This window comes from Lynx rufus, unplaced genomic scaffold (assembly GCF_022079265.1).
Source record: "Lynx rufus isolate CCGP_SWC_20201006 ecotype Redwood Valley unplaced genomic scaffold, mLynRuf1.p SCAF_2, whole genome shotgun sequence".
Lineage (NCBI taxonomy): Eukaryota > Metazoa > Chordata > Mammalia > Carnivora > Felidae > Lynx > Lynx rufus.
In genome coordinates, this window is record NW_025814834.1 from 159,571,583 (window position 1) to 159,597,156 (window position 25,574).

A 25,574-nucleotide genomic window follows, 5' to 3' on the forward strand; every position below is an offset into this window, starting at 1 on the left:
AAAGAGGTTGTTGCCTGTTTTCTCCTCTAGGATTTTGATGGTTTCCTCTCTCACATTTAGGTCTTTCATCCATTTTGAATTTATTTTTGTGTATGGTGTAAGAAACTGATCCAGTTTCATTCTTCTGCACATCGCTGTTCAGTTTCCCCAGCACCATTTGCTGAAGAGACTATCTTTTTTCCATTGGATACTCTTTTTGTTTCTTTTTTTTTTTTTCCAAAGATTAGTTGGCCATTCATTTGTGGGTCCATTTCCGGCTTGTCTATTCTGTTGATCTATGTGTCTGTTTTTGTGCTAGTACCATACTGTCTTGATGATTACAGCTTTGTCATACTGTTTCAAGTCTGGAATTGTGATGCCTTCAGCTTTGGTTTTCTTTTTCGGGGATTGCTTTGGCTATTTGGGGTCTTTTCTGGTTCCATATAAATTTTAGGATTGTTTGTTCTAGCTCTGTGAAGAATGCTGGTGTCATTTTGATAGGGATTGTTTTGAAAATGTAGATTGCTTTGGGTAGTATCAACATTTTAACAATATTTGTTCTTCCAATCCATGAGCATGGAATGTTTTCCATTTTTTGTGTGTCTGCTTCAATTTCTTTCATAAGCTTTGTATAGTTTGCAGTGTATAGATTTTTCACCTCTTTGGTTAGGTTTATCCCAAGGTATTTTATGATTTTTTTATGCAATTGTAAATGGGATTGATTTCTTGATTTCTCTGCTTCATTATTGGTGTGTAGAAGTGCAAACCATTTCTGTACATTGATTTTATATCCTGTGACTGCTGAATTCATGTGTCAGTTCTAGCAGTTTTTTGGTGGAGTCTTTTGGATTTTACACATAGAATATCATGTCATCTGCAAAGAGTAAAATTTGGCCTCCTCCTTGCTGACTTGGATGCCTTTTATTTCTTTGTGTTATCTGATTGCTGAGCCTAGGACTTCCAACATTATGTTGAATAACAGTGGTGAGAGTGGATATCCTTGTTTTCTTGATCTTAGGGAGAAAGATCTCAGTTTTTCTCCATAGAGGATGATATTAGTGGTGGGAATTTAATATATGGACTTCATGATCTTGAGATATGATCCTTCTATCCCTACTTTCTTGAGGGTTTTTTTATGAAGAAAGGATATTGTATTTTGTCAAATGCTTTTCCTGCATCTATTGAGAAAATTATGTGGTTCTTATCTTTTCTTTTATTAATGTGATGTGTCACATTGATAATTTGTGGATATTGAACCAGCCCTGATTCACAGGAATAGGTCCCAGTTGATCATGGTGAATAATGTATTTAATGTATTGTTGGATCCAGTTTGCTAGTGTCTTTTTGAGGATTTTTGCATCCATGGTTACCAGGGAAATGGTCTGTAGTTCTCCTTTCTTGTGGGTTCTTTGATTTTGGAATCAGGTAATGCTGGCCTTGTAGAATGAGTTTGGATGTTTTCCTTCCATTTCTATTTTTGGAACAGCTTCAAAAGAATAGGTGTTATCATTTCTTTAAATATTTGGTAGATTTCCCCTGGAAAGCCATCCAGCCCTGGACCCTTGTTTGTTGGGAGATTTTTGATTACAGATTCAATATGTTTACTGGTTTTGGTCTGTTCAAATTTTCTATTTCTTCCTGTTTCAGTTTTGATAATTTATATATTTCTAGATTTTGTCCATTTCTTCCAAATTGCCAAGTTTGTTGGTATATAATTGCTCATAATATTCTCTTATTATTGTTTGTATTTCTGCAGTGTTGGTTTTGATTTTTCCTTTTTCATTCGTGATTTTAAAATTTGGGTCCTTTCCTTTTTCTTTTTGATCAGTCGGGCTAAGGGTTTATCAATTGTGTTAATTCTTTCAAAGAAACCGCTCCTGGTTTCATTGATCTGTTCTACTGTTTTTTTTTTTATTTTGATATCATTTATTTCTGCTCTAATCTTTATTATTTCCTGTCTTCTGCTGTTTGGGGGCTTTATTTGCTGTTCTTTTTCCAGTTCTTTTAGGTGTAAGGTTAGGTTGTGTACTTGAGACGTTTCTTCCTTCTTTGGGAAGGACTGGATTTCTATATACTTCCCTTTATGATAGCTTTTGGTGCATCCCAGAGGTTTTGGGATCTTGTGTTTTCATTTTCATTGGCTTCCATGTACTTTTGAATTTCTTCTTATTTTCTTGGTTAATCCACTAATTCTTTAGTAGGATGTGCTTTAATTTCCAAGTATTCATTGTCTTTCCAATTTTTTTCTTGTAGTTGTTTTTGTATTTCATAGTGTTGTGGTCTGAAAATATGCAAGCTATGATTTCAGTCTTTTTGTGCTTATTGAGGCTGATTTGTGACCCAGTATGTGATCTCTTCTGGAGAATGTTCCATGTACACTTGAGAAGAATGGGTATTCTGCTGCTTTAGGATGCAATGTTCTGAATATATCTGTTAAGTCCATCTGGTCCAGTGTGTCATTCAAAGCCATTGTTTCCTTGTTGATTTTCTGCTTACATGAGCTGTCCATTGTTGTAAGTGGGGTGTTGAAGTCCCCTACTATTATGGTAATATTAACAATGAGTTTCTTTATGTTTGTGAATAATTTATTTACATATTTGGGTTCTTACACATTGGGGGCATAAAGATTTATGGTGGTAGATCTCTTGTTGAATGGACCCCTTAAGATATAATGCCCTTCTTCATCTCTTGTTACTGTCTTTATTTTAAAATCTAGTTTGTCTGATATGAGTATGGCTATTCCAGCTTTCTTTTGGTGACTGTGAGCATGATGGATGGTTCTCCGTGACCTTACTTTCAATCCACAGGTGTCTTTAGGTCTAAAATGGGTCTCTTGTAAGCTGCATATAGATGGGTCTTGTTTTCTTGTCCATTCTGATACACTATGCCTTTTGATTGGAGCATTTAGTCCATTGATATTTAGAATGAGTACTGAAAGATATGAATTTACTGCCATTGTGTTGCTTGTAGAGTTGGTGTTTCTGGTGATGTTTTCTGGTCCTTTATAGTCTTTGTTGCTTTTGGACTTTTTTCTTTTGGTTTGTCTTTTCTCCACTCGAAAAGTCCCCCTTAAAATTTCTTGCAAGTTTAGTGGTCATGAACTCCTTTAGTTTTTGTCTGGGAAACTCTTTATCTCTCCTTTTATTTTGAATGACAACCTTGGTGGGTAAAGAATTCTTGGCTGCATATTTTTCTAATTCAGCACATTGAATATATCCTGCCACTCCTTTCTGGCCTGCCAAGTTTCTGTGGATAGGTCTGCTGTGAACCTGATCTGTCTTCCCTTTTAGGTTAAGGATTCTTTTTCTCTTGCTGCTTTCACAATTTTTTCCTTGTCTGTGTATTTTGTGAATTTGACTATGATATGCCATGCTGATGGTCAGTTCTTGTTGAATCTAATGGAAGTTCTCTGTGCTTCTTGGATTTTGATGTCTGTGTCCTTCCCCAGATTAGGAAAGTTTTCTGCTCTAATTTGCTTACATAAACATTCTGCCCTTCTTTCTCTCTCTTCATCTTTTGGGATTCCTATGATTTTGATGTTATTTCTTTTTAAGAAGTCAGAGTTCTCTAAGTCTTGTATCATGATCTTTTGCCTTTGTGTACCTCATTTTTTCTGCTTCATTATTCTCCATATTTTGTCTTCTATATCACTTAGTCACTGCTGTGCTTTGTCCATCCTTGCTGTTGTGGCTTCCATTTGGGATTGCATCTCAGTTATAGCATTTTTAATTTTGTCCTGACTAGATTTTATCTCTTTTATCTCCACAGAAAGGGATTCTATGCTCTTTTTCATCCCTAGCTAGTATTCTTATTATTGTGGTCCTAAACTCTAGTTCAGACACCTTGCTTATATCTATGTTGATGAAGCACCTTGCTGTCATTTCTTTCTGTTCTTTCTGTTGAGGTGAATTTCTTTGATTTGTCTTTTTGGAGGAAGAAAATAATAAAATGAAAAATGGAAATCAAAAAATTAGAAACAAAACAAAAAATCAAATAAAGGAAGCTAGATCGTAGTGTATTTTGGTCTGCTTGTTGAACGGAGCTTCATAAAATAGAGAATCTATCTACCCCTCGCCTGGTTTTGCTATGTCTCTCTTTGTCTCTCTCTCTCTCTCTTAAGAATAAATAGACATTAAAAAAATTACAAAAAAAAAAATTAGTGCCTCGGTGGCTCAGTCCATTAAACATCTAGTTTCAACTCAGGTCATGATCTCATGGTTTGTGGGTTTGAGCCCAATTCAGGCTCTATGCTGACAGCTCAGAGCCTGGAGCCTGCTTTGGATTCTGTGTCTCCCGCTCTCTGCCTCTCCCCTGCTCGTACTCTGTCTCTCTCTGTCTCTGTCTCTCTGTCTCTCTCTCAAGAATAAACATTAAAAAATTTTTACAAAATATGAAATAGAGAAAATAGGGAAAGAAAAGAAAAAAAGTAAGAAAAATTTTAAAAAATTAAAAAATTACATAATAAAATAGAATAAAATGAAATAAAGGAAATGAAATAGCATAACAAATTTTTACAAATAAAAAATAAAGTAAAAAAATAAAATTTTCTTTTTCTGTATCCAAGAAAGAAGAAGAAAAGAATGAAAACAAAGAAAAAAAGAAAACAATTTAAATAAAAACAAAAGCAAAGAAAATGAACAAATAAATGAACCAACAAACAAAATGAAACCCTAATGAGGTTTTGTCCAGTTTCCCCTAGAACTGAAACTATGAAGCCCTCTATAGTCTGTACACTAAGTAGGTGGTGTGACTTGTGTTGGTCTTCCAGGGGACATGCTTGGAGGGCACAGTTAGGTGGGGCTAGGTATAATAGTTCCATTCTGCAATAGGTGGTGCTGCTTAACTTACTGGAGTGGATCAGTGTGGCCCCCATGCTCCTGCAAGTATGTTCCTGCCTGGGAGAAGTAGAAATGGCTTCACCCAGCTCCCAAGTCTCTGGCACAGGAACTTCACTCTCTGACCAACCCATGATCAAGCATCCCTCCTTTGTCTCGGCCTCTGTTCACTTCCTGCCTGTACACTGTTCATGTCCAAGCTGTCCACCTGCCAAGTGGCACCTTCCTTCAGAGTTTTATCTCAGATAAAACACAACTCCACACTTCAGAGATCCCTGCGTCTTGGACCTCCATTGACTTTCTGGGGGAGGGGTCTTGCTGAGCAATGACTGGGTGCCAGCTTGCCCCAGAAAATATCGCTCAGTGGCAGAGGTTCAGAGATTATGGCAAGTCACAGTACATAGTCAGAACCAGGTTTCACCCCATTCTGGTTCCTTTATCCTAATACCAGCAAATACCTAATACCAGCTGCTCTCTGAGGTCCACTGGGACCTTTGTTGTGAGGAGGCCATATGGCCTCTATCAAATGCACTCCAAGCGGGGGAACCACCTCTCCCCATGTGGCACACAGACCCTTTAGACCCTGCTGCCTGCTGCTGGGGATTTATCCTACTTCCTCACCAGAACTGCCAGGCACTGAGCTCTGGAACTTCAGACTCTGTACTCCACTGTTTATAGAATCCTGGTGGTATTGAAACCCTCTCCTTTCTTCCCATCAATGGTTTTGGGGAACAGATTTCTTGTTCAGTCCCCTGTGAGTGTTTTCACTCTTTCTCTTTCTCTCCAGCTACTTTTGGGGAATGTTTTCTTGAATGATACCAATGTGCTGCATTATCCCTCTTTCTCTTTCTCTCTCTGCAAGAACCGCTCCCTACCCTCTGTGGCTTTTCTTTCCCCCAGTTCACCTCTCCACACCATGTGCCTGCTGAGTTCTGTGGCTCAAGTTATGCAGATTGTTGAGTTAATCCTCAGATCAATTTCCTAAGTGTTCAAAATGGTTTGGTGCTGATCTAGCTGCATTTCAGGGATGAAACAAGCTCAGAGTCTCCATGCTGCTCTGCCAAATTAACTCCTCTCCCCAAATTTTGCTTTTTGTAACTGATCAATGGTAGTTATATTGTTATTTTTCTTTGAGAAACAGATTGCTTTTAAAGAAAAGAGTCTTTCCAAGCATAACTTGCTGCTTTATCTTACAATTTGCATTCAACAAAATTATGTGAAATCCACACCCACGAGTTGAATTAATTACCCGAACTATTCTTCTTAATCTTCCTCAATTATTTCTAAGAAGAAAAATTGTATTGTATAAGTAAAATAACAACTTTATCTATAATAAGTAACTTATATTATAAATGTTTTTAGGGATTCTGTTGTCAAATAATTTTGGTGATCGGAGAATCACATGAACTTAAGGAGGTATTAAAATGATTGCCTAATTATAATTATTTTTTTCTGTAAGTTAGAAATATGATTGTATTCAACTAGCTAAGCCATAGGATAGTTAAGCATTGTGGCTCTTTTCACTTAGCTGGCCTCTCAGTCTATTTATTCCAGAGATGCAATTAGAGACTGTGAGGGCCTCTGAAAAAGCAAGGGCCTGTATGGATTTCAGGAAATAAAAAAATTTGCATGACAATACAAGTTCTGCCAACACATGGGGCAGGCTGAAGTCATCACTTTCCAGCTGTCATCACTATATGGAATCAGCTAAATCTTATCGTTTGACTGTGGCTTTAGTTTAGTATATTTTCAACTGAAATAAAAGGCAGCCAGGATTTACAATCAGAAAGTGTCAGCTTTTCAGACAGATTTGACAATGGCATTTCATTTACACTGTGATCCACTTTTTAACTTTGTAAAGTGCAAATCACACCAAAATTGGAAGCCAGCCTAGGTACCTTTTTTAAAAAGTAATCTTTTCATCAAATGTGGGGCTCAAACTCACAGCCTCTGAGATTGAGTTGCATGTTCTACCAACTGGTAGCCAGCCAGGTGTCCCTCCAGCCCAGGTACTTTTAAACCAGTTTTGACTATCTTTAATGTAAAAAGTGAATAATTACAAGATCAATATAAGTTGATTTCTCTGACTTATTTCAGTTAGCATAATATACTCTAGTTCCATCCACATTGTTGCAAATGGCATTAAGGAGGGCACTTTCCAGGATGAGCACTGGGTGTCATATGTAAGAGATGAATCACTGGGTTCTACTCCTAAAACCAAGACTACACTGTATGTTAACTGAATTTAAATGCTTTTTTTAAATTTCATTTTTTTTTTTAGTTTTGAAAGAGAAAGTGCATAAGTGGGGGAGGGGCAGAGAGAAAGGGAGACACAGAATCTGAAGTAGGCTCTAGGCTCTATGCTGTTAACACAGAGCCCAACACAGGGCTCGAACCTGTAAACTGCGAGATCATAACCTGGGCCAAAGTTGGACGCTTAACTGACTGAGCCACCCAGACACCCCTAACTTGAATTTAAATAAATAAACAAAAAGATGAATATAAGTTGCTAAGCCCTTTTCGTCTGCTTCCTCTCTCCGCTTATCTGTGGAAGTTCTTTGAGATCACCAATGAGCAACTTTCTGTCAAGTGGCTCAACATAGGCTTTGGAATCAGACCATGTGCCTTCTAATTATGCTAAGGGTAATAGGGCAAATTAGCTTCCCCTCTGTACCTCAACTTCCTCATTTATAAAATGGAATTTTGACAATGACATATATCACAGAATTATGGGGCATTAAATAACATAATAAATATACCAGGGATTTGTGTAGTGCAAGGGAGTACAACTCACATGTGTTCTATGTGTAATTGTGCACAATGGCAGATATATGTGCAAAGTACTTACAGCAGTCCCACATATAAATAAGCATTCAGTTAGTAATCATTTTCCAGTAGAATTCATAATCTCTCATTCATGGAATTCTTTAGCTTTCTTGAATGTCACTTTCTGGTTTTTTTCGGTAACTGTTTAATTTTACCTTTTACCCTTAACTGTGGTGTTTCCCAAAGCTCATACACATCATGATGACCTGCTTTTCTCTTTCTTACTCCATCAACTTTGGTCCGTTATGAACAGCTAGAATTAAGAATTATGTACAAACTGAGACTGAGGTTAAGAATGAGATTCAGAATAAAATCAAGTAGTCTTGGTGGTCTCCAAATCTGATTATATATTAGGATTATCTGATGGGACAATTAAAGATACAGATTCTCATGCCCACCCCATACGAAGAGAATTGTAGTATTTGGTGCGAGGGGCTGGTAACTTGTATCCCCAAACAGTTTTTAAGCTGTAAAGCCAGATTTGTGAACTAAAACCTGGAACCAGCAAGAATACCAACATTAGTGTTCCACATCAGAGTGGAAGATCCGAGTCTAAGAGCACAGGAGTCAGAGGGCAGGTAGAACATGGAGCCCAAGTTGAGTCAGTCAGGAATTGGAGAAACCTATCCACTCATGACCCCACTCTGTGCCCCATGGTACCCTCTTCATGTCTCTATCATGGCTCTACTACCCAGTGTTGAAATTATACTTTTGAGCTTATGTGTCTTATTCAACTGTGAGATTTATGAAGGCAGACTTAGTGTCAAGAATTCATTCTTGAATCTCCACTCTGTTCATAGCAAGAATACAATGTGTTGTTAAAATGAATTATTGAAACCTAAATCAAGACAAGAGAGTTAGTTTATAAGTGGGACTCTTTGGTTGCTATAAGGGACATGAACTAGCAAAAAGCAAGAAAAGGGAATTTGGTGTAAGTATACAACGTATCTCATGAAACAACCCTGGGCCTTAGGTAGGAACTGGACCAAGAAGCTATATAGCCCACCAGGACTTCCACCTCTGTCTCACTTAACGTATTTGCTTCAGTAATTTCTTTCTGAAAGCTAGTGTTCTCTGCTTCCCTGGTCTTCAGGCTTTATGTTTTGTACTTCTAATCTCCCACTGACTAACTTACTGTCCATTCTAATTCAAAATTTCTGGGATACAGTGACCAGGAATGACTGGCTCAGCTTGGGCCTAGTGTCCAAACGAGATTCAGTCCCTGCTTGCCAAGGAACAGGCATATGGGAGAAATCTACCCACTCCTATGGATTAGAGAGGAGGTCAGTTACCAGTTGGGCAGAATTAGACAAGCAGTCAGGAAAAGAGAAATTGACAATGTGTCAGAGAATTCGACATTGAAGTATATATGGACTATCTCAAACAGGAAACATTTTACATGCTTCCCCTTGGAGTAGAAGCCAACATTGGCATTGCAGGGGAAGGCCAGTGGGATCTGTTCTGTTGCAATAAGACTACACAGAGTGTGGATCCCAGGTAGGGCATCTTCTTAGCCTCTCCATGCCTTGTTTTATTTTCATATGTAAAGTGAGGCTAGTAATGGTTTCCAATCTATCTACATAATAAGGTTTTTGTATCAAAGTAAGCAAAATAATGCATATGAATGCTGTACACTTAGCATTTAATGCTAAAAACATGTTAAATATTATTGTTATTGTTGCTATAGTAACATTATAACTGCCAGGTCCTGCAGTTCTTCTTTGTGGAGTTCATCACTTGTCATGATATAAATTCTGTGACTTCCACATATTTATCTTAAGACTTGACCCAAGACTCCAGTTTAACTCTGGTTGAATGCTAGACTTACAATCAGATATCACTTCAAAATCAATCTCATGCTCTTTTTCTTATAACAATTTTACAGTTTCTTCCACCTACTAATGTTCTCAAACTGTTTCAGTGGCATCAATCTCTCCTTAAGCCTGGGCAAAAGACTAAAAGTGATTAAGAATTGGTCACTTGATCTCAAGCCATCTTTGACTTCTCTCTTTTACACCCCATGTCATTCATCAAGTTTTATTTATTTTTTTCATGTAATTACATTGACTAATAATGAACATTCACTGGGGGTTTACTATGTGCCAGATCCTGCTTTAAGCACTTTTTTTTTTAATTTACATCCAAGTTACTTAACATATGGTGCAACAATGATTTCAGGAGTAGATTCCTTAATGCCCCTTACCCATTTAGCCCATCTCTCCTCCCACAACCCCTCCAGCAATCTTCTGTTTGTTCTTTATATTTAAGAGTCTCTTATATTTTGTCCCCCTCCCTGTTTTTATATTCTTTTCGCTTCCCTTCCCTTATGTTCATCTGTTTTGTATCTTAAAGTCCTATTGTGGGTGAAGTCATATATTTGTCTTTCTCTAATTTTGCTTAGCATAATACCCTCCAGTTCCATCCACGTAGTTACAAATGACAAGATTTCATTCTTTTTAGTTGCTGAGTAATACTCCATTGTATATATATACCACATCTTCTTTATCCACTCATCTATTGATGGACATTTGGGATCTTTCCATACTTTGGCTATTGTTGATAGTGCTGCTATAAACATTGGGGTGCATGTGCTCCTTCGAAACAGCATATCTGTATCCCTTGGATAAATACTTACTAGTGCAATTGCTGAGTTGTAGGGTAGTTCTATTTTTAATTTTTTGAGGAAACTCCATACTGTTTTCCAGAGTCGATGCACCAGTTTGCATTCCCACCAGCAGTGCAAAAGAGATCCTCTTTCTCCACAACCTCACCAACATCTGTTGTTACCTGAGTTGTTCATGTTAGCCATTCTGACAGGTGTAAGGTGGTATCTCATTGTGGTTTTGATTTGTATGTCCCTGATGATGAATGATGTTGAGCATTTTTTCATATGTCGGTTGGCCATCTGGATGTCTACTTTGGAGAATGTCTATTCATGTCTTTTGCCCATTTCTTCACTGGATTATTTGTTTTTTGGGTGTTGAGTTTGATAAGGTCTTTGTGGATTTTGGATACGGACCCTTTATCTGATATGTCGTTTGCAAATACCTTCTCCCATTCCGTCAGTTGCCTTTTAATTTTGCTGATTGTTTCCTTCACTGTGCAGAAACTTTTTATTTTGATGAGGTCCCAATAGTTCATTTTCGCTTTTGTTTCCCTTGCCGGTAGAGACGTTTGAGTAAGAAGTTGCTGTGGCCAATGTCAAAGAGGTTTTTGCCTGCTTTCTCCTCAAGGATTTTGACGATTTCCTGTCTTACATCTAGGTCTTTCATCCATTTTGAGTTTATTTTTGTGTATGGTGTAAGAAAGTGGTCCAGGTTCACTTGTCTGCCTGTCGCTGTCCAGTTTTCCCAGCACCACTTGCTGAAGAGACTGTCTTTATTCCATTGGATATTTTTTCCTGCTTTGTCAAAGATTAGTCATATGTTTGTGGGTCCATTTATGGGTTCTCCATTCTGTTCCATTGATCTGAGTGTCTGTTCTTGTGCCATTACCATACTGTCTTGATGATTACAGCTTTGTAATACAGCTTGAAGTCCAGGATTGTGATGCCTCCTGCTTTGGTTCTCTTTTTCAAGATTGCTTTGGCTATTCGGGGTCTTTTCTGGTTTCATACAAATTTTAGGATTGTTTGTTCTAGCTCTGTGAAGAATGCCAGTGTTATTTTGATAGGTATTGCATTGAATATGTGTATTGTTTTGGGTAGTATTGACATTTGAACACTATTTGTTCTTCCTATCCAGGAGCATGGAATATTTTCCCTTTGTTTTTGTGTCTTCTTCAATTTCTTTCATAAGCTTTCTATAGTTTTCAGCATATAGGTTTTTCACCTCTTTGGTTTCCCTGTTTGTGCACACATTCTCTCTCTCCCTCTCCCTCTCTCTCTCTCTTAAAAAAAAGAAACAAAAAAAAAAACCCAAAGACAAAATCTTCTATCCCAGATTTTTAGGCTTTCTATAGTCTGATCCTATGGTATCTATTCAGTTTTTCCCCCCTCCTCCTATCCCATTATTTATTATTCCAATCAGGCTGATCTTTTCACCATCCCCACAAACATGCTAATCATATCTACCCTAGGTGACTTCATTCATCGCCACAGGTCTAAACTTCACCTGTCTAACTTAAAATATTGTGGCTCTAATCTCAACTGAAAGTGACATTTCCTTCCCTGGATCTCATAACACTTTCTTTGTACCCCTTTTATGATATAATGTTCTGCCTTGTATTATAACAATTTTGGTACTTTTCTTATTTCTCTCCCTGCTCATCAGTTAGGTTGCTGAAGACAGAGACCGTTTCACTAAATCTTGTATCCCCTGCAGTGTCTCTTTCAATGCAGAACACGTAACATGTGATCAATAAATAGCTACTGAATTTAACAGAATTCTAGTTTCATTCACACAAAATGTTTTTCTTTGCCTTTTGTTTTATTCTAATCTTTCACAAAAGTCTCATTTTCTTGAATGAAACCCTTGTGACTCTTCTAATCTTTGATGAAACCTACTTTCTTAGAAGTCTTATAACACTTAAGGCTGATACCACATAATATGGTTCTTTATTAGTTGTTTTATATGGTATGTTCATTGTTCATGTGTTACAACACAGGGCCTGGTAAATAAAGATTCTTAAGGACTTTTGTTGAATAAATCAATGCATTGATCTTGTCCCACCAATTGTAAGGTCTCTGAGATAGGGACCATGCCTTAAATATCTTCTGTGCCCTTGGATCTCTCAGCATATAATAGGTGCTTTATGAATATTCACTGACTGAGTGGCTCTTGGATTTCTGTTGCATGTTTGTCTTTACATTCCTGTTGTTTTGTCCTCAGCAGATGATTACACTAAAGAGGTCTCTGAGTCCTCAGACCTCATCTCCCCATTTACAGGCAGAGTCAGGTTGCTGACACACGCGTTTGGTGGTGGTGGTGGTTGTTGTTGTTGTTTTGCCATTCTGTTTAGGAATGTTGTCTTTAATTCCAGGATTAAGCCTTCTCAAAGGACAAATCCCTAGAGGAAGCAGGGGGTGGAGGGTGGGATTGCAAAATACAGATCCCTGGCCAGAATGATTTTACAGAACTTGCTCCTGGGTCTGCTTACACAGTACATGCCAGGGGAAAAAAAACATTCTGTGTGTACCTTGTACGGTTTAAAAATGAGGGTAATATATCACAATCATGATGCAACAATGCATCATGATGTGGCCTAAGATGTATAAAATAACTTCCATCCTAGGGCACCTGGTGACTCAGTTGGTAGGATCTTAAAATATCAATTAAAAATAATGTTTATATAGTATGATAGTGACTTGTATATACCATATAGCCAATGTGGCAGAGACCAACAATATTTCAACCTCTTGAAGGAAAGCCTAATCTACTGAGAGAAAGGGGAGAACTAGATAAGTAAGCATCTCTATGATATTTTGCACCTCACAAGATGCAATACTTGATGATGGCAGATGGTAGAATGGCTTTGCAGACCAGAAGAGCTCCAAGTTTTGCTACCCTGGATGCAATCTATAATGTTATTATCCAGAACAAAGGGAGGTATGTGTACAGTATGCACAGAATATGGTCCTTAACAACTCTTCCTGGTCTTGCTTCTAGCTGGAGAGAGGGAAAAGGATTGGCAGATGTAACCAAGGCAAAACTGATGTTTCCTTGGACCAAAGATTGAATACAGCATTACACTGGGCAGTAGCCAAGTTGTAGATTTTTCTTTATTAATATTGTGTATGTATTTATTTGCCATTTCATTGGCATATATGCTTAAAAACTTCTTTGTTTTAGATGCAGGTGATCCAAAGACATTTGATCTGAATTTCAAAGGGCCTGTTGCCAAAAGGTAAGCAATTCTTTTCTTGGAAATATATTTCTTGACAAACACAGAAAGCTTATCTTTGGTACCATTTTCTGGTCAATGGAGAATTATGTCTGTTATGAAGGGGAAATGACTTATTTTTTGCCTAAATGTCACGTTCTTTATGTAGAGAAAATACAGAGAACAAATCTTTCCATGAGTCATGGATATCCTGTCCTATTCAGCAAATGAACTGCCTTAAATTATTGGACCAGAGAGTGTGTTTTTCAAAAAGAAAAGCCTAAAAATGCTTTATAAGATTTAACCACTTTGTAGAGAAGCAAACACATTTGATAGTTGTTTGATGCACCTGTTTACTGTGTGATTCACCATTGTAAATGCAAAGTTGCTATGCCAACTTCTTCCACACCAGGTATTTGTGCTACGCAGCTTCCCAAAGCAGACAGCTTTCTTGGAGATAACCATTCACCAAGGCATCATGTAAGCTGTAGGATATTTTAGACTGCTCTAGGGAAATATGTACTTGTCTCAACTGGTGCTTCTTTCTCAAAGTTGTATGGCATTTAAAAACTATCCAGTAATTCATAGGCCTCTTTTATTATTATTTTTACCCTCTATTCCCAGGCTTCCTGCTAATCAAAACAGGGGTTTACAGGGTGGAATAGGTAAGAATGAGGAGAAAATTATGCTGTTGGCAGCTGGGTTTTGCTTAGCTTTCACCTTGATTTCTGGCAGTTGTATGTCATAACAGACTGTTAGGTGAAATAGCATGAATAGCACGATCAGCATGCTTGTTGTTTGAGCTGCCAACCATCAGCATGTACATTAGCGTTTACTGTTACGTGCCTATAATATTCCAGCTTTAAACAAATGTGTATTCAGTTTATTCTAATTCTGTAAAAAGCCAGGCCATTTGTTTGGGGTTACTTATTTGAGGGTGCACCAATGCCTTCTTTAGAGTAAGTCTGAAATCTCTTGTTCTTTCCATGGTAACACCATGAATACATTCTGTTGTCCAGTATACAAACAGCCTCATTCAGTATGTAGGTTACTTTTACTGCACTTACATTCATTTTCCAAAAACTAATTTGTGCTAATTGAACCTAGCCTATTGGCCTTAAGGGACCACTAGATATAATCCAGATTCAATAGTAGTAGTAGTAGAAGTAGAAGTAGTAGTAGTATATGGTAGTAATAATGAGGATTATAATATAAATTGCTGTCACATTTGGACAGACAAAATACAGATTATAGGTATGCCTTTTCTTCCTTTGTTTTCCATAACATTTATTTATTTTTTTAAATCTTTTAAAAAATGCATTTATTAATTTACATCCAAGTTAGTTAGCATATGGTGCAACAATGATTTCAGGAGTAGATTTCTTAATGCCCCTTACCCACTTAGAGCCCATCCCCCCTTCCACCACCCCTCCAGCAACCCTCTGTTTGTTCTCTATATTTATGAGTCTCTTCTGTTTTGTCCCCCTCCCTGTTTTTATATTCTTTTTGCTCCCCTTCCCTTATGTTCATCTGTTTTGCATCTTAAAGTCCTCATGTGAGTGACGTCATATGATATTTGTCTTTCTCTGAGTGACTAATTTTGCTTAGCATAATACCCTCCAGTTCCATCCACGTAGGTGTGCCTTTTCTAGCCATAGAGAAGAAAGCAGAGTTAAGCCTGGCTGGCTTTAGGTGTGGGGAAGGAGTTGAGATCTGTCTTCATTTATTTAGAATATAATGATGGAATCAGGTAGTCCAGGTAAAGTCTAAAAAACTGTGATAACCACTGTGAGGAAAGTAATTTATTTTTACTGAGGGCCTTTTGTGATGCCCCAGCACCACAAGGCCTTCAAAGGTGAAATGGTCATTATGTGGGCATACTTCCCCCACTCTTCAATCCAAGAACAGGGGAAAGTGTTGTAAAACCACAGGAGCTTAGTGACAGAAAGACACAGCTGACCCATTTGTAACTTTTCGGGCTGCAGGATTTTATAATGCCCTTCCTGGAAAAACAATTAGAGTGTTTAAAGAGCAAATGAGAAATCCCAAATTCTTCACATTACCTCTGGCAACAGAATGAGCTTTAATAACCTCTTTTGCTTACAGATATCACTTCTCTTCTGAAAGATCCAAAGTATTATCAGAGATCCAGGACAATTCTTACACCATTCTCTGCTTGTCAGTCAGCCATCTTCTATACACCTCTCTCAGTTCACAAGAACATCATTTTGTCCCCTTTATTCAACAGAATTTTTTTAAAGGTTGTTTTGCATTGGGTTGAGATTGTGAGCTTGGTAAAAATGAGTGTCTAGCACCCTTAGCAGTACATTAGGCAATGAAAATGAATGCACATAGAAAACAAAGACATAAGGCTCTTTTATAAGATGCTGCATAAGAAATTCCTCTTGTAATTTAGAACAAATAAATTTTTAATTTAATGGCAAATTATTATACTTTCTTCCATTATATAAAGAGAACTATGTAATCCAGCATATTTTTCTTTTGTACTGAATTGTAGAAGGCCCACTGATAAATTCAATTTCAATGCCAGCAACTACATTAGCCTTTGAGTCAAGAATTTCTTTTTGGGAATTTGAATTTCTATTTCTACTTTAATAACTCTCTTGCACCCAGGTGTTTTAAATCATTTCATTTAAGTTTTTTTCCTGGAAAGAGGCAGCATATAGGTAGACAGGTAAATAGAAATAAAAGGCCTACATGTTCCATAATTACCTTTTTCCTCTATACAAAAAATAGATGAAGGACATATGACTCATACTAATCAAATTGGTAGGTTTCACAATGCTTAAAATAACTATTATTATAAAAGGTAGAAAATCTATCTGAAATGTAATAAGATGCATTTATTTCTACCTGAAGCATTCGGCGGAGGTGGCAAATTCTCTAACTCTCAAGATGAGAGAGGAGAAACATTCATTACAGATGTGGTAGAGGGGATTCATTCACATAAAGAAGTGGGACTAAATGACCTCTAAGTCCTTTGCAATCTTAAAATTTCAAGACTGTGATTCGACTCTTAATGCCAAAGTACAGAAGAGTCCAGCTTCTGGCTTAAGTGACACACATAGAAAGCACTGTACTGATGCCCTCTTGTGAATTCTGAAGTGCCATTATCAAGTAGACATCTCAAGTTATTGTGAGGACACAATGTTGTTTCCTAAATTTATGCACTTCCCATATTGGCTACCTGTTGAAATAATTGGTGTGCTCTTTGTTATACCAATTATGACACCATTTATTTTTATTTCTCTTAATTTCCTTTCAGATTTTGAGGCTGAGAGTTTTCAAAGGGAGTGCTATGGATATAGGCTTTTTATTTCAAACTATTTTACAAATCAAAATGGTTTGTAGCCTCCTCTCTTCCCTCATATTCTCTCCAGTAGAGGTTTATTGTGTAGCACTCTCCTCAAACTGATTTTGAGAAGGTTACCAGTGATCTCAATCTTTCCAAGTGCAGTGGTGGTGACTTTTGTTTTAACCTCACAGCAGCATTTGACAAAGGTGACCACTCTCTACTTTTTGAAATGTTCTTTTCTTTTGGCTTCCTTGCCATGATACTCACCTGAAGCTTCTTTCACCTCATTGGCTTCTACTTTTCAGTTTCTTCAATCTTTGTTTGATCTCCAAATGTTGGAATGCCACAGGACTTGGCCTTTTCTTCTCTTTCTTTAGTCTGTTTTTACACTAGGCCAATAATTTTAAATATTATCTGTATGTCAATGACCCTCAAGCTTCTATTGCTACCAATGACCCTTCCATTGGCCTCCATGTTTCTGTATTTAGCTGCCTACTCAACATTTGTCTTTAGATTCTCAATACTTATTCAAACTTAATTTGGCTCAGCTGAAATCTTGATTCCTACTCCTGCTCCAAAGTTCTAAAACCTCCTGCCTCAGTCTTTTCATCTCAGAAAATGACACCAGTATCCATCAGGTTACAGATCCTTGGTTTCTTTTTGTTTTTCTCATCTCCCATATTCACTCCAATAGGAAGTCTTATTGATATAACTCCATAATATGTCACCAAATCAACTGTTTATCCATCTTTCCTTCTACCACCTATACTTTTGCACTGGAATCTAGAATGGTCCTCCTTCTTTCACTCCTGCTTCTCTTAAATCATTATCCACACAAGACCCTGAGTGAACTTTCAAATCACAGATGAAATTATGCAGCTCTTCTACTTATATATTTTCAATAGCTTCCCATAGCACTTTGATTAAAACTCAAATTTATGGGGCCTTTTGCGAGAGCCCTCTGTGTAACTCACTGACCTTATCCCCTATCACTCTTTCTCTCTTTAACCTCTCATTGTAGCTACACTTGCTTTCTTCCCATTTTTTGAACAAGTCTAAATTTGCATCCTCCTTGAGGACTTTGTGTTTGTTATTCCTCTGACTGAGATATTTTGCTCCCAGACTTTTGCATGACTGGCTTCCTCTTATCATCCTGTTCCTGTCATTGCCCCAGACGCCTTAATGACAATCCAGTCCTGCAGCCATACACACTCTCTCTCTCTCTCTCTCTCTCTCTCTCTTTTTTTAGTAGTTTCAGGTTTTAAATTGCAGCTAGTTAACATAGTCACTCTCTGCTACATTAATTAATTGTATTTATACGTTTTATCACTATTGAAAAACTGCTTTATTTATTTCTTCGCTTATATAATTAATGTCCTGTCTATAGTATCATGTCAGTGAAAATCAAGAACCTCGTATATTTTGTTCATCGCTCTATCCCCTGGACTTACAAATTCCCTGACACGTATGCATTTGTTGGATGACTAAATGAACTATCATCCTAGCTTTAAAACTGAAAACATGCTGGAAAGGATAGAAGCTAGTTGGAATGAAGGTAGGGAACCATTTAGAAGACTCCTTCAGTAATCTGCCTGACAAATGATTAAAACCTGGACTAAGGCAATGGCCCTGGGAGAAAAGAAATTTAAGAGGTAATGAAAAGGCAAAACCTTTAAGGCTTTAGGACTGATTGTATGTTGGGTATTGAAGAGAGAATCTAGCATGACTATGCCCAATAACCAGATGGATTGTGGTTACAATCACCAAAGTAGGGAACACATGAAGAAAAGCAGAGAAATCATGTGCTTAGATTTTGAAATGTTGAGTTGAGGATGCCTATGGCATATCCAGGTAGGAATATTTAGTAGAAAGTAAGAAATACACTTCTGAGGCTCTTTGAAATATTGATATGTTTATTTTAACTAAAAAGGTATCTAAGTAAAGAGGGAAGTTTGAAAGAATATTAAAGTAGAATAAAAAATGTAAGTTTTCCCTGATCATCCCTAGAGTAAACTGCAGGTACTTTCTCTGGTGCTTGCAGAGTACTCTATGTGCTTATAATATTGTGTTGTAGTTGTTTGCTTGGCTAACTCAACTGAACCATGAGTTCTGCTAAGCAGAACTGCACATAGTAGACCTGTGAGTAACAGTTTTGATCATGTTGCACCTCCTACTCAAGTTTCACTAGTGAGTTCCCACTGCCTGAACATTAATATTATATTCACATCTCTACACAGATTTGTCTCAATGTATCTGCCTAAACTACTCTCCCCTCCCCTTCCCTCCCCTCTTGTCCTCTCCTCTCCTCTCCTCTCCTCTCCTCTCCTCTCCTCTCCTCTTCTCTTCTCTTCTCTTCTCTTCTCTTCTCTTCTCTTCTCTTCTCTTCTCTTCTCTCTCTCTGTCTGTCTCCCCTGCCACTCTGTCTCTCTAGGGTTTTGAAACCCTTGAATGAGCTTTCTGTTGAACCAAACCAGTCCTGTATACTTCTACAGGGTCTGAAAACTTATTATGTCACTGTCCTGGAAGTACAACAACAACAACAACTCAGGGATGATGGCTGGCACTAACAAAGCTCACAAGAGACTGATGTATAAAACCAGAATGCCAATACAGTAATTTACATTAAGAAATTTAATTGCTGAGCAGACCTGGTCTTCATGTTGACCTGACCAGCACATTGCTCCCTTGAGACAAACTGCATGAGAAACTTAATTATCAATAGGTTACTTGATGAGTATATAGTTAGAACAAGGGAATTGCATGAGTGGGATGTCTAGTGACATCAGGTGCTGGCTGCCTATGGTGTCTATCAACAGAGTGGGATCTTCACATCAGTTTGACTTGGTGCCCTAACCTGGAGAGTGTTTGGAAGGGCGATGCTGTTTGATCGTTATTTGCAATTCTCCTTAGATTTGTTAATAAATTCAGTAAATTTAAAGTTAGGCTTGCTGGACTGGGAAGCTTACAGTATCATTGAAGTGACTACATACGTCTCTGCTTTAATTATGTGTTGATTTCATAGTTTAACTCTTAGAAAGTAGTATTATTTTCTATTCTCTCAAGTTTTGGGGAAGCACCTTACTGTTACATAAAGTGGTAGTCTTCCTTGCTTAATGGTCTGACTCAGGATCCACCTCTTCTGACCCTAGTCTCAGAGTGCCTTCCCTCCACTGTCATCCTGCAGCTTGTGCTATGAATGATACATACACTTGCTTTTTAACTTTTGTACTCATGTATTGTTTTGTCATCTGGCTTGTCAGTCTCTTGGACGACAGAGATCTACATTCAGTATAAGTGTAATTAATGATGAGGGCTGGCTCTTCCCTGCCCCGTCCCCCACCTCAATATACCACTGGTTAGAGCACCTACTCCTTGGATGGAATTCTGCTTATAAAGAATAGGGTTATTTCTTTCATAGCTATGCTTACAAATGTTAACATTCTTTTAATCTTCATCTTTCAGGTCTGCTTTTCTATGAAAAAAAATAAGTAAAATAAACAAATTCCATCTCCATGTCCTGAGAAGATAATATATGATCTTTATCACAGGGTGCCAAGTGTAGCAATTTGGACCTTATTTTTTCAGATTTGGATCATAGGTCAAGAAAATGGTCATACCATTTTAATGGTTTTGCTCTAACACAAAATGAATGAGATAAACAGATTAAACTGAACTTTTTACACTGGGACCTATAAATCTCTGACCTGCCTTGACATAGCATTCTGGGATCTGCACTGCATACAGTGTCATGCCTTCTGTGGACACTTCATGAAAACTAATTGAGTTGAAAATTGGTCTGAGGTAGATTTCATAAGCCCTGATAATGCCAATAACTCAGAGAACTCTCATACCATGCTCCTCTTAGCTGAGAGTTGCATTTAGGAATTTGAACACCCATATTACACTAATGTCATCTGAAGATGGTATAGAATTTGGATAGCTTCTCAGCAAGAGCTTTAAATATGACTTTAAAGTCTTAGAGTTCAAATCTATTAGTAAAGCTTTACTTATGCCTGTATATGGTAACTGTTTTGCCTCAAATGTGATAGCACTATAGCCATTATTCAGCCTCTTCTGAGGTTCACCCTTATATTTATTTATAGGTTCTATGTCACTTTGCTTCTTCCCCATCCCTGTTTTCCTTTATTCCTTAAACCAATATTTATAGTACATCTAACTTTATAATAAGAATTATGCTAGTTGGTGATAATATAAAGATAGGATGTCCTTTCCTCAAGGAATTAGATAATAGAAGAAACAGACAACTGAAAAGACTTTAAGGTTCAATGTGGGAAGTACAAGCTGTGGAAGAGAACAAAAGACCTGGCTTTCAGCTGTGGATGTCATACGTGGCTACTATTCCAAAGATTAATATTAATTTATTTTCATTCAACAAATATTTATTGTTCATATATTATTCTCCCAATATCCCCTAGGCATTCGAGATATAGTGATGAGCAAGATAAACAAGGCCTCTGGTTTTTGGAAGGGAAAAGAGACAGGCAGACAACATCTGAAAAATGAATGTGACAGTTTCAGAAAGTGAAAACTGTGAGGAAGAAAACAAAACAGGATGGTGTGATGATAATGCCTAGCTGAGAATGGGGGTGGGCTTTAATTTAGATTTTGTGGCCACAATAGACCTCTTAGAGCTGACAATGAAATGAGACTTGAATAATAAGGAGGACCTAGCTGTGCAAAGATTGAGAACATAGCACTTCAGACAGAGAAATAGCAAAACATAAAGTGTCTAAGGCAGGAATAAGCTTAGTATGTTCAAAGAGCAGAGTGAAGGCTGGTGTGAGTGCGGTATGATAGAAGGGGGAGAGGTTGGGGAGTGGGTTGGTAGGTGATTCCAGCAAGCACATTACAGTTTGTATGTACAAGTGTGACAGAAAGTCATTGGAGAGTTTTAGAAGAGTGAGTTAATCTAATACATGTTCTTAAAACTCATTTTTACTGCTGTGTGGAGAATGGCTTTTAAGAATCCAAAAGCATCAGCAGGGAGATCAATAGGATGCTTTTGCAGTCATCTAAGTGGAGGAGTCAGTGACTTGGACCATGGTGATGATAGTGGAGAAGGATAGATGTGAATAGATTCAATATATGTTTTGATAGTAGAGGTGAGAAGTGAGAGAAACAGAGGAGTCTAGGATAACTGCTAGATAGGTAACTGGAACAACTGAGTGGATGATGATCCTGTATACAAAGAATGGAAAGATTAGGGGAGGAGCAAGTTTGCTATTGCAGGACTTCTGTTTTGACTGTGTTAAATTTGAGTTGCAGAATAGATATTCCTATGATGATGTTATATATGACTCTGAAGCTCAGTGAAGAATAAAGTGAGGGCTGGATATTGAGAGTTGGAGGGTCATTAGCATAGAGATAATATTTAAAACCAAGTGTCTGGATAGGATCACTTAAGAGGGTGAAGAATATACCTAAGGACAAACTCTGGACTTGACAACATTTAAGGGAACCAGCACAGGAGATAGAAAAAGCACCCAATGGGTTAGCAGAAAAGCAAGGAGAATGAAACATTTTAGAAGCTAAATGTAGTATTACAAGAAGAGATGGATGGATGGATGGATGGATGGATGGATGGATGGATGGATGGAGTCAACTGTGTTGATTGCTTTGGGAGGTCAAGTAAGATAAAAACTAAGAGGTAACCATTGGATTTGGCAACACAAAAGTCATTAGTGACTTCATTATCTCAATCTCAATGATGTAGTGGGCACTTAAGTCTGACTGGGGAAACTCAGAGAATGTCAGGTGAAAGCTTGGAGGTAGCCATTAGAGATAACTCTTTCAATAAGTTTTGTTGGAAGATGAGGGGAATCTGGGATCAAAGTAGAGTTTTCTAAAGATAGAAGATACTACAACATGGTAGTGTGTGGTGCTGGAGATGATCCAGGACACTGATGATGCAAGAGAAAGGGGACATTATAGAAAGAAAATCCTGAAGATGGAATCTAGAACATGATCAGACATTGGCCTTAGGTAGGAACAGAGATTCCTAGTCCATACTGTAAGATGGTAAGCAGGGAATAAGACGTCAATATTTCTGACGATGAGAAGAGGGAGATTCTTACTGCTGGCTTCTAGTTTCTCAGTGAATTATGAGGTAAGGTCATTAGACAGGGATGGGCTAATGGTGGCAGTAGAGGTGGTAGCAGGCCTATGTGCCTGAGGATTGAGAGGAGAAAGTATGAAATGATCATTTTGGAAAGTGAGAAGGTGAACATTATAAATTATTAATCCAGAATATATATGTTTTGCATTTCCCATATAGTTTATTTTTCTAGTCTTACAAAGATTTAAGGGTGGACAAACTTTGGTCACTGTTCTGATGGAGCATAATGATTTTTAGACACATAATTAGATACCTAAATTATGTGAACAAGAAGATCCTGAGGTAGCTGGAATTGGATGGCAGTACCTTAGGGTAATTCACATACAAAGAGGATCTTGAACGATATTTTGAAGAAAGGATCATGCTGTCAAAGAGACAACTTTTATGTGATGGCTTAAAGACAGGTTAAGCATGTTCCATACCAAGCAGATGTGCTTAGCTAGTGTGGAAAGCAGGGACTATATATAACATATAGGTAAAAAAAAATAGAGAGGCTGGGCATATGTATGAAATATTGGAGAGGAAATATTGGCAGCATTTTTTTTTTTGCTAAAATGGAGGAGGAAAAAAGAAGAGGTTTAGGTAGATTCTAGATCATGCATTAGTTTTTTCTTTCATTCATAACTCTTATCTGTTATGCCCTGTGGGCATACAGAAGTGAATAGGACAGACTACGCTCTCAAAAAACTTAAAATTTAAACTACTAACTTTAATATAAAAATTATCAACTTGCTACACAGAGATACAGGCATAAATCAGGGCAATAGAGCAAAATGAGTGAAATGAATAATTATTCCCTATTGGAAGGATGAGGAAATATTTCTTGAAGGTATCATTTGAGCTGGACCTTAGAAGAAGAGAATGATTTTGATAGAGAATGAAGAAGAGAATCAGACTCATGGAAGCAGGTGTTGCAGATTCAGTTCTCTGGAAGCAGATGCTGAACTGGAGTCTGGGGTGCAAGCTCTTTATTAGGGATCAACACCAGTGAAAAGAAGGGGGAAGGAAGTGGGATTGCACAGAGGGAGATGTCCAACTGCTACCACAAAGCCTCAGTCCACCCAGCAGGGAGCTCTGGAGTGAGCACTGTCCCTCCCAGAGGTCTGGAGTATCTCTGAAACAATCACACCTTTATGAGCCCACTTGGCTCAGTTCCTGGTTTGCCAGCTGTCCTGGGAGGGCATGACGTGGTGTGAAACAGCTGAGGTGGACTCTGAAGGTCCTGGTGGGCTAGAGGCTGTTTATGACCACACGTGCCACAGCCAGGCAGCAAGTCCTTCTTGAAGGGGAATCTGGGTGGTACATCTCCATGTGGACCACAGCATGTGAGTGCATGGTGTATTCCGTGGCGCTCCAGAGGGGCTGGAACAGAGACTAGGGTGAAACACACCTTGGGAAGGAAGCTGAGCAGGTCATTTGGGATTACTGAGAAGTTTAAAAGGCAGGATGAGGATTTGGGACTCTTTTTCCTTTGGGGATTTGTTAAGGGAGTTATGTAGGACTATGTGATTGATCATGTAATGCTCTGATTTCAGGAGAGAACCCCAAGCAGTGAAGTTAGGGCAGCAGAACCTCTTAGTAGTAAGGGTTGCCATAGAACACAGCTTAATGAATTTGTGTGTGGCAGGGAGGAAGATACACTGCACACTGTGTCCATTTTCATTTGGGTCTGTTGTTACTTTATAATAGTATCCTTGATGTTTCATTCAACACAGACATTTGACCCTTCACCTTTACTATGATGATAATTAAAATGTTTCTAACAGACCCACAGCTTCTTTTTTTTTTCTGGAAAAGCTAATGTTTACCTTTATTACTATATGTCTATATACCATATGCCCTTTTACCATATACCTGTATCAGAAGAATTTATTACCACATACTCTTCAAACATTGTTGCAGTCAGGCTGTTTTGCAACTGAATGAATTTGTTTTTCATTTGCTCTCAATCCATCATTGTATACTTTAAGTGTGAATTCTTTTGGCAGGACATTGGGGAAAGAAAATATTTTTCTGTTTAAAAAATTGAATGTACTTGGCATGCAGTTGTAGCAGGAGGCCAGCGAGTGGGCAGAGTTGGGAAGCCAATAGGGGTGAAGGCAACAGGCAGCTTCCAAGGGCCTGGGCCCTGGGGTGTGGCACTCACTCTGTGACTGGGCTGGATAATGTGAGATGAAGACTGTGGAGGCAATCTTAGTAGCAGCATCCCATTAGGGAATTTCTAAGTCATTCAGACACCAGCAGTGTGGAGCCAGGTTACCAAGTCTTAATAGAACCACAGAAAACCAAGGAGTAGAAAGAGCATTATCAGGAGGCAGAAAGTCAAGGCCTAGTAGAATTTTCTCCACTCACTAGTATGTGACTTTAATTACTTTTCTTAATGCAATGACTATGCAAGTTTTTGATGCGAAGGTGATTTTCTAGTTAGATCTGTGACGAAAAATTAGTGAAGAAATATTATCAAATTTTATCTAGGTATTGGCATTTAATTTAAATCTTTTCCAAACTGTGCATTGGCTTTTTTGATGATTACTTTGATTGGTTGGTTAAATAAGGAATTGTTGTAGAAAGAGTGTATGCAGAGCACCTGGGTGGTTCAGTCATTAAGTGTCAAACTTCAGCTCAAGTCATGACCTCACCACTCCTGAGTTCGGGCCCCGTG

General features: G+C 38.0%; 1 protein-coding gene across 1 annotated transcript in view; it reads left to right on the forward strand.

Moving 5' to 3' along the window:
- Positions 1–5,139: 5,139 nt before the first annotated feature.
- The window catches only part of SLC44A5 (solute carrier family 44 member 5), a 174,396-nt gene continuing 153,961 nt past the window's right edge, over positions 5,140–25,574 (forward strand). Inside the window, exons 1-2 of the mRNA XM_047082343.1 lie at positions 5,140–5,200; positions 13,430–13,484. Of these exons, the coding sequence (XP_046938299.1) occupies positions 5,140–5,200; positions 13,430–13,484 (116 nt within the window). The remainder of the gene's footprint in view (positions 5,201–13,429; positions 13,485–25,574) is intronic.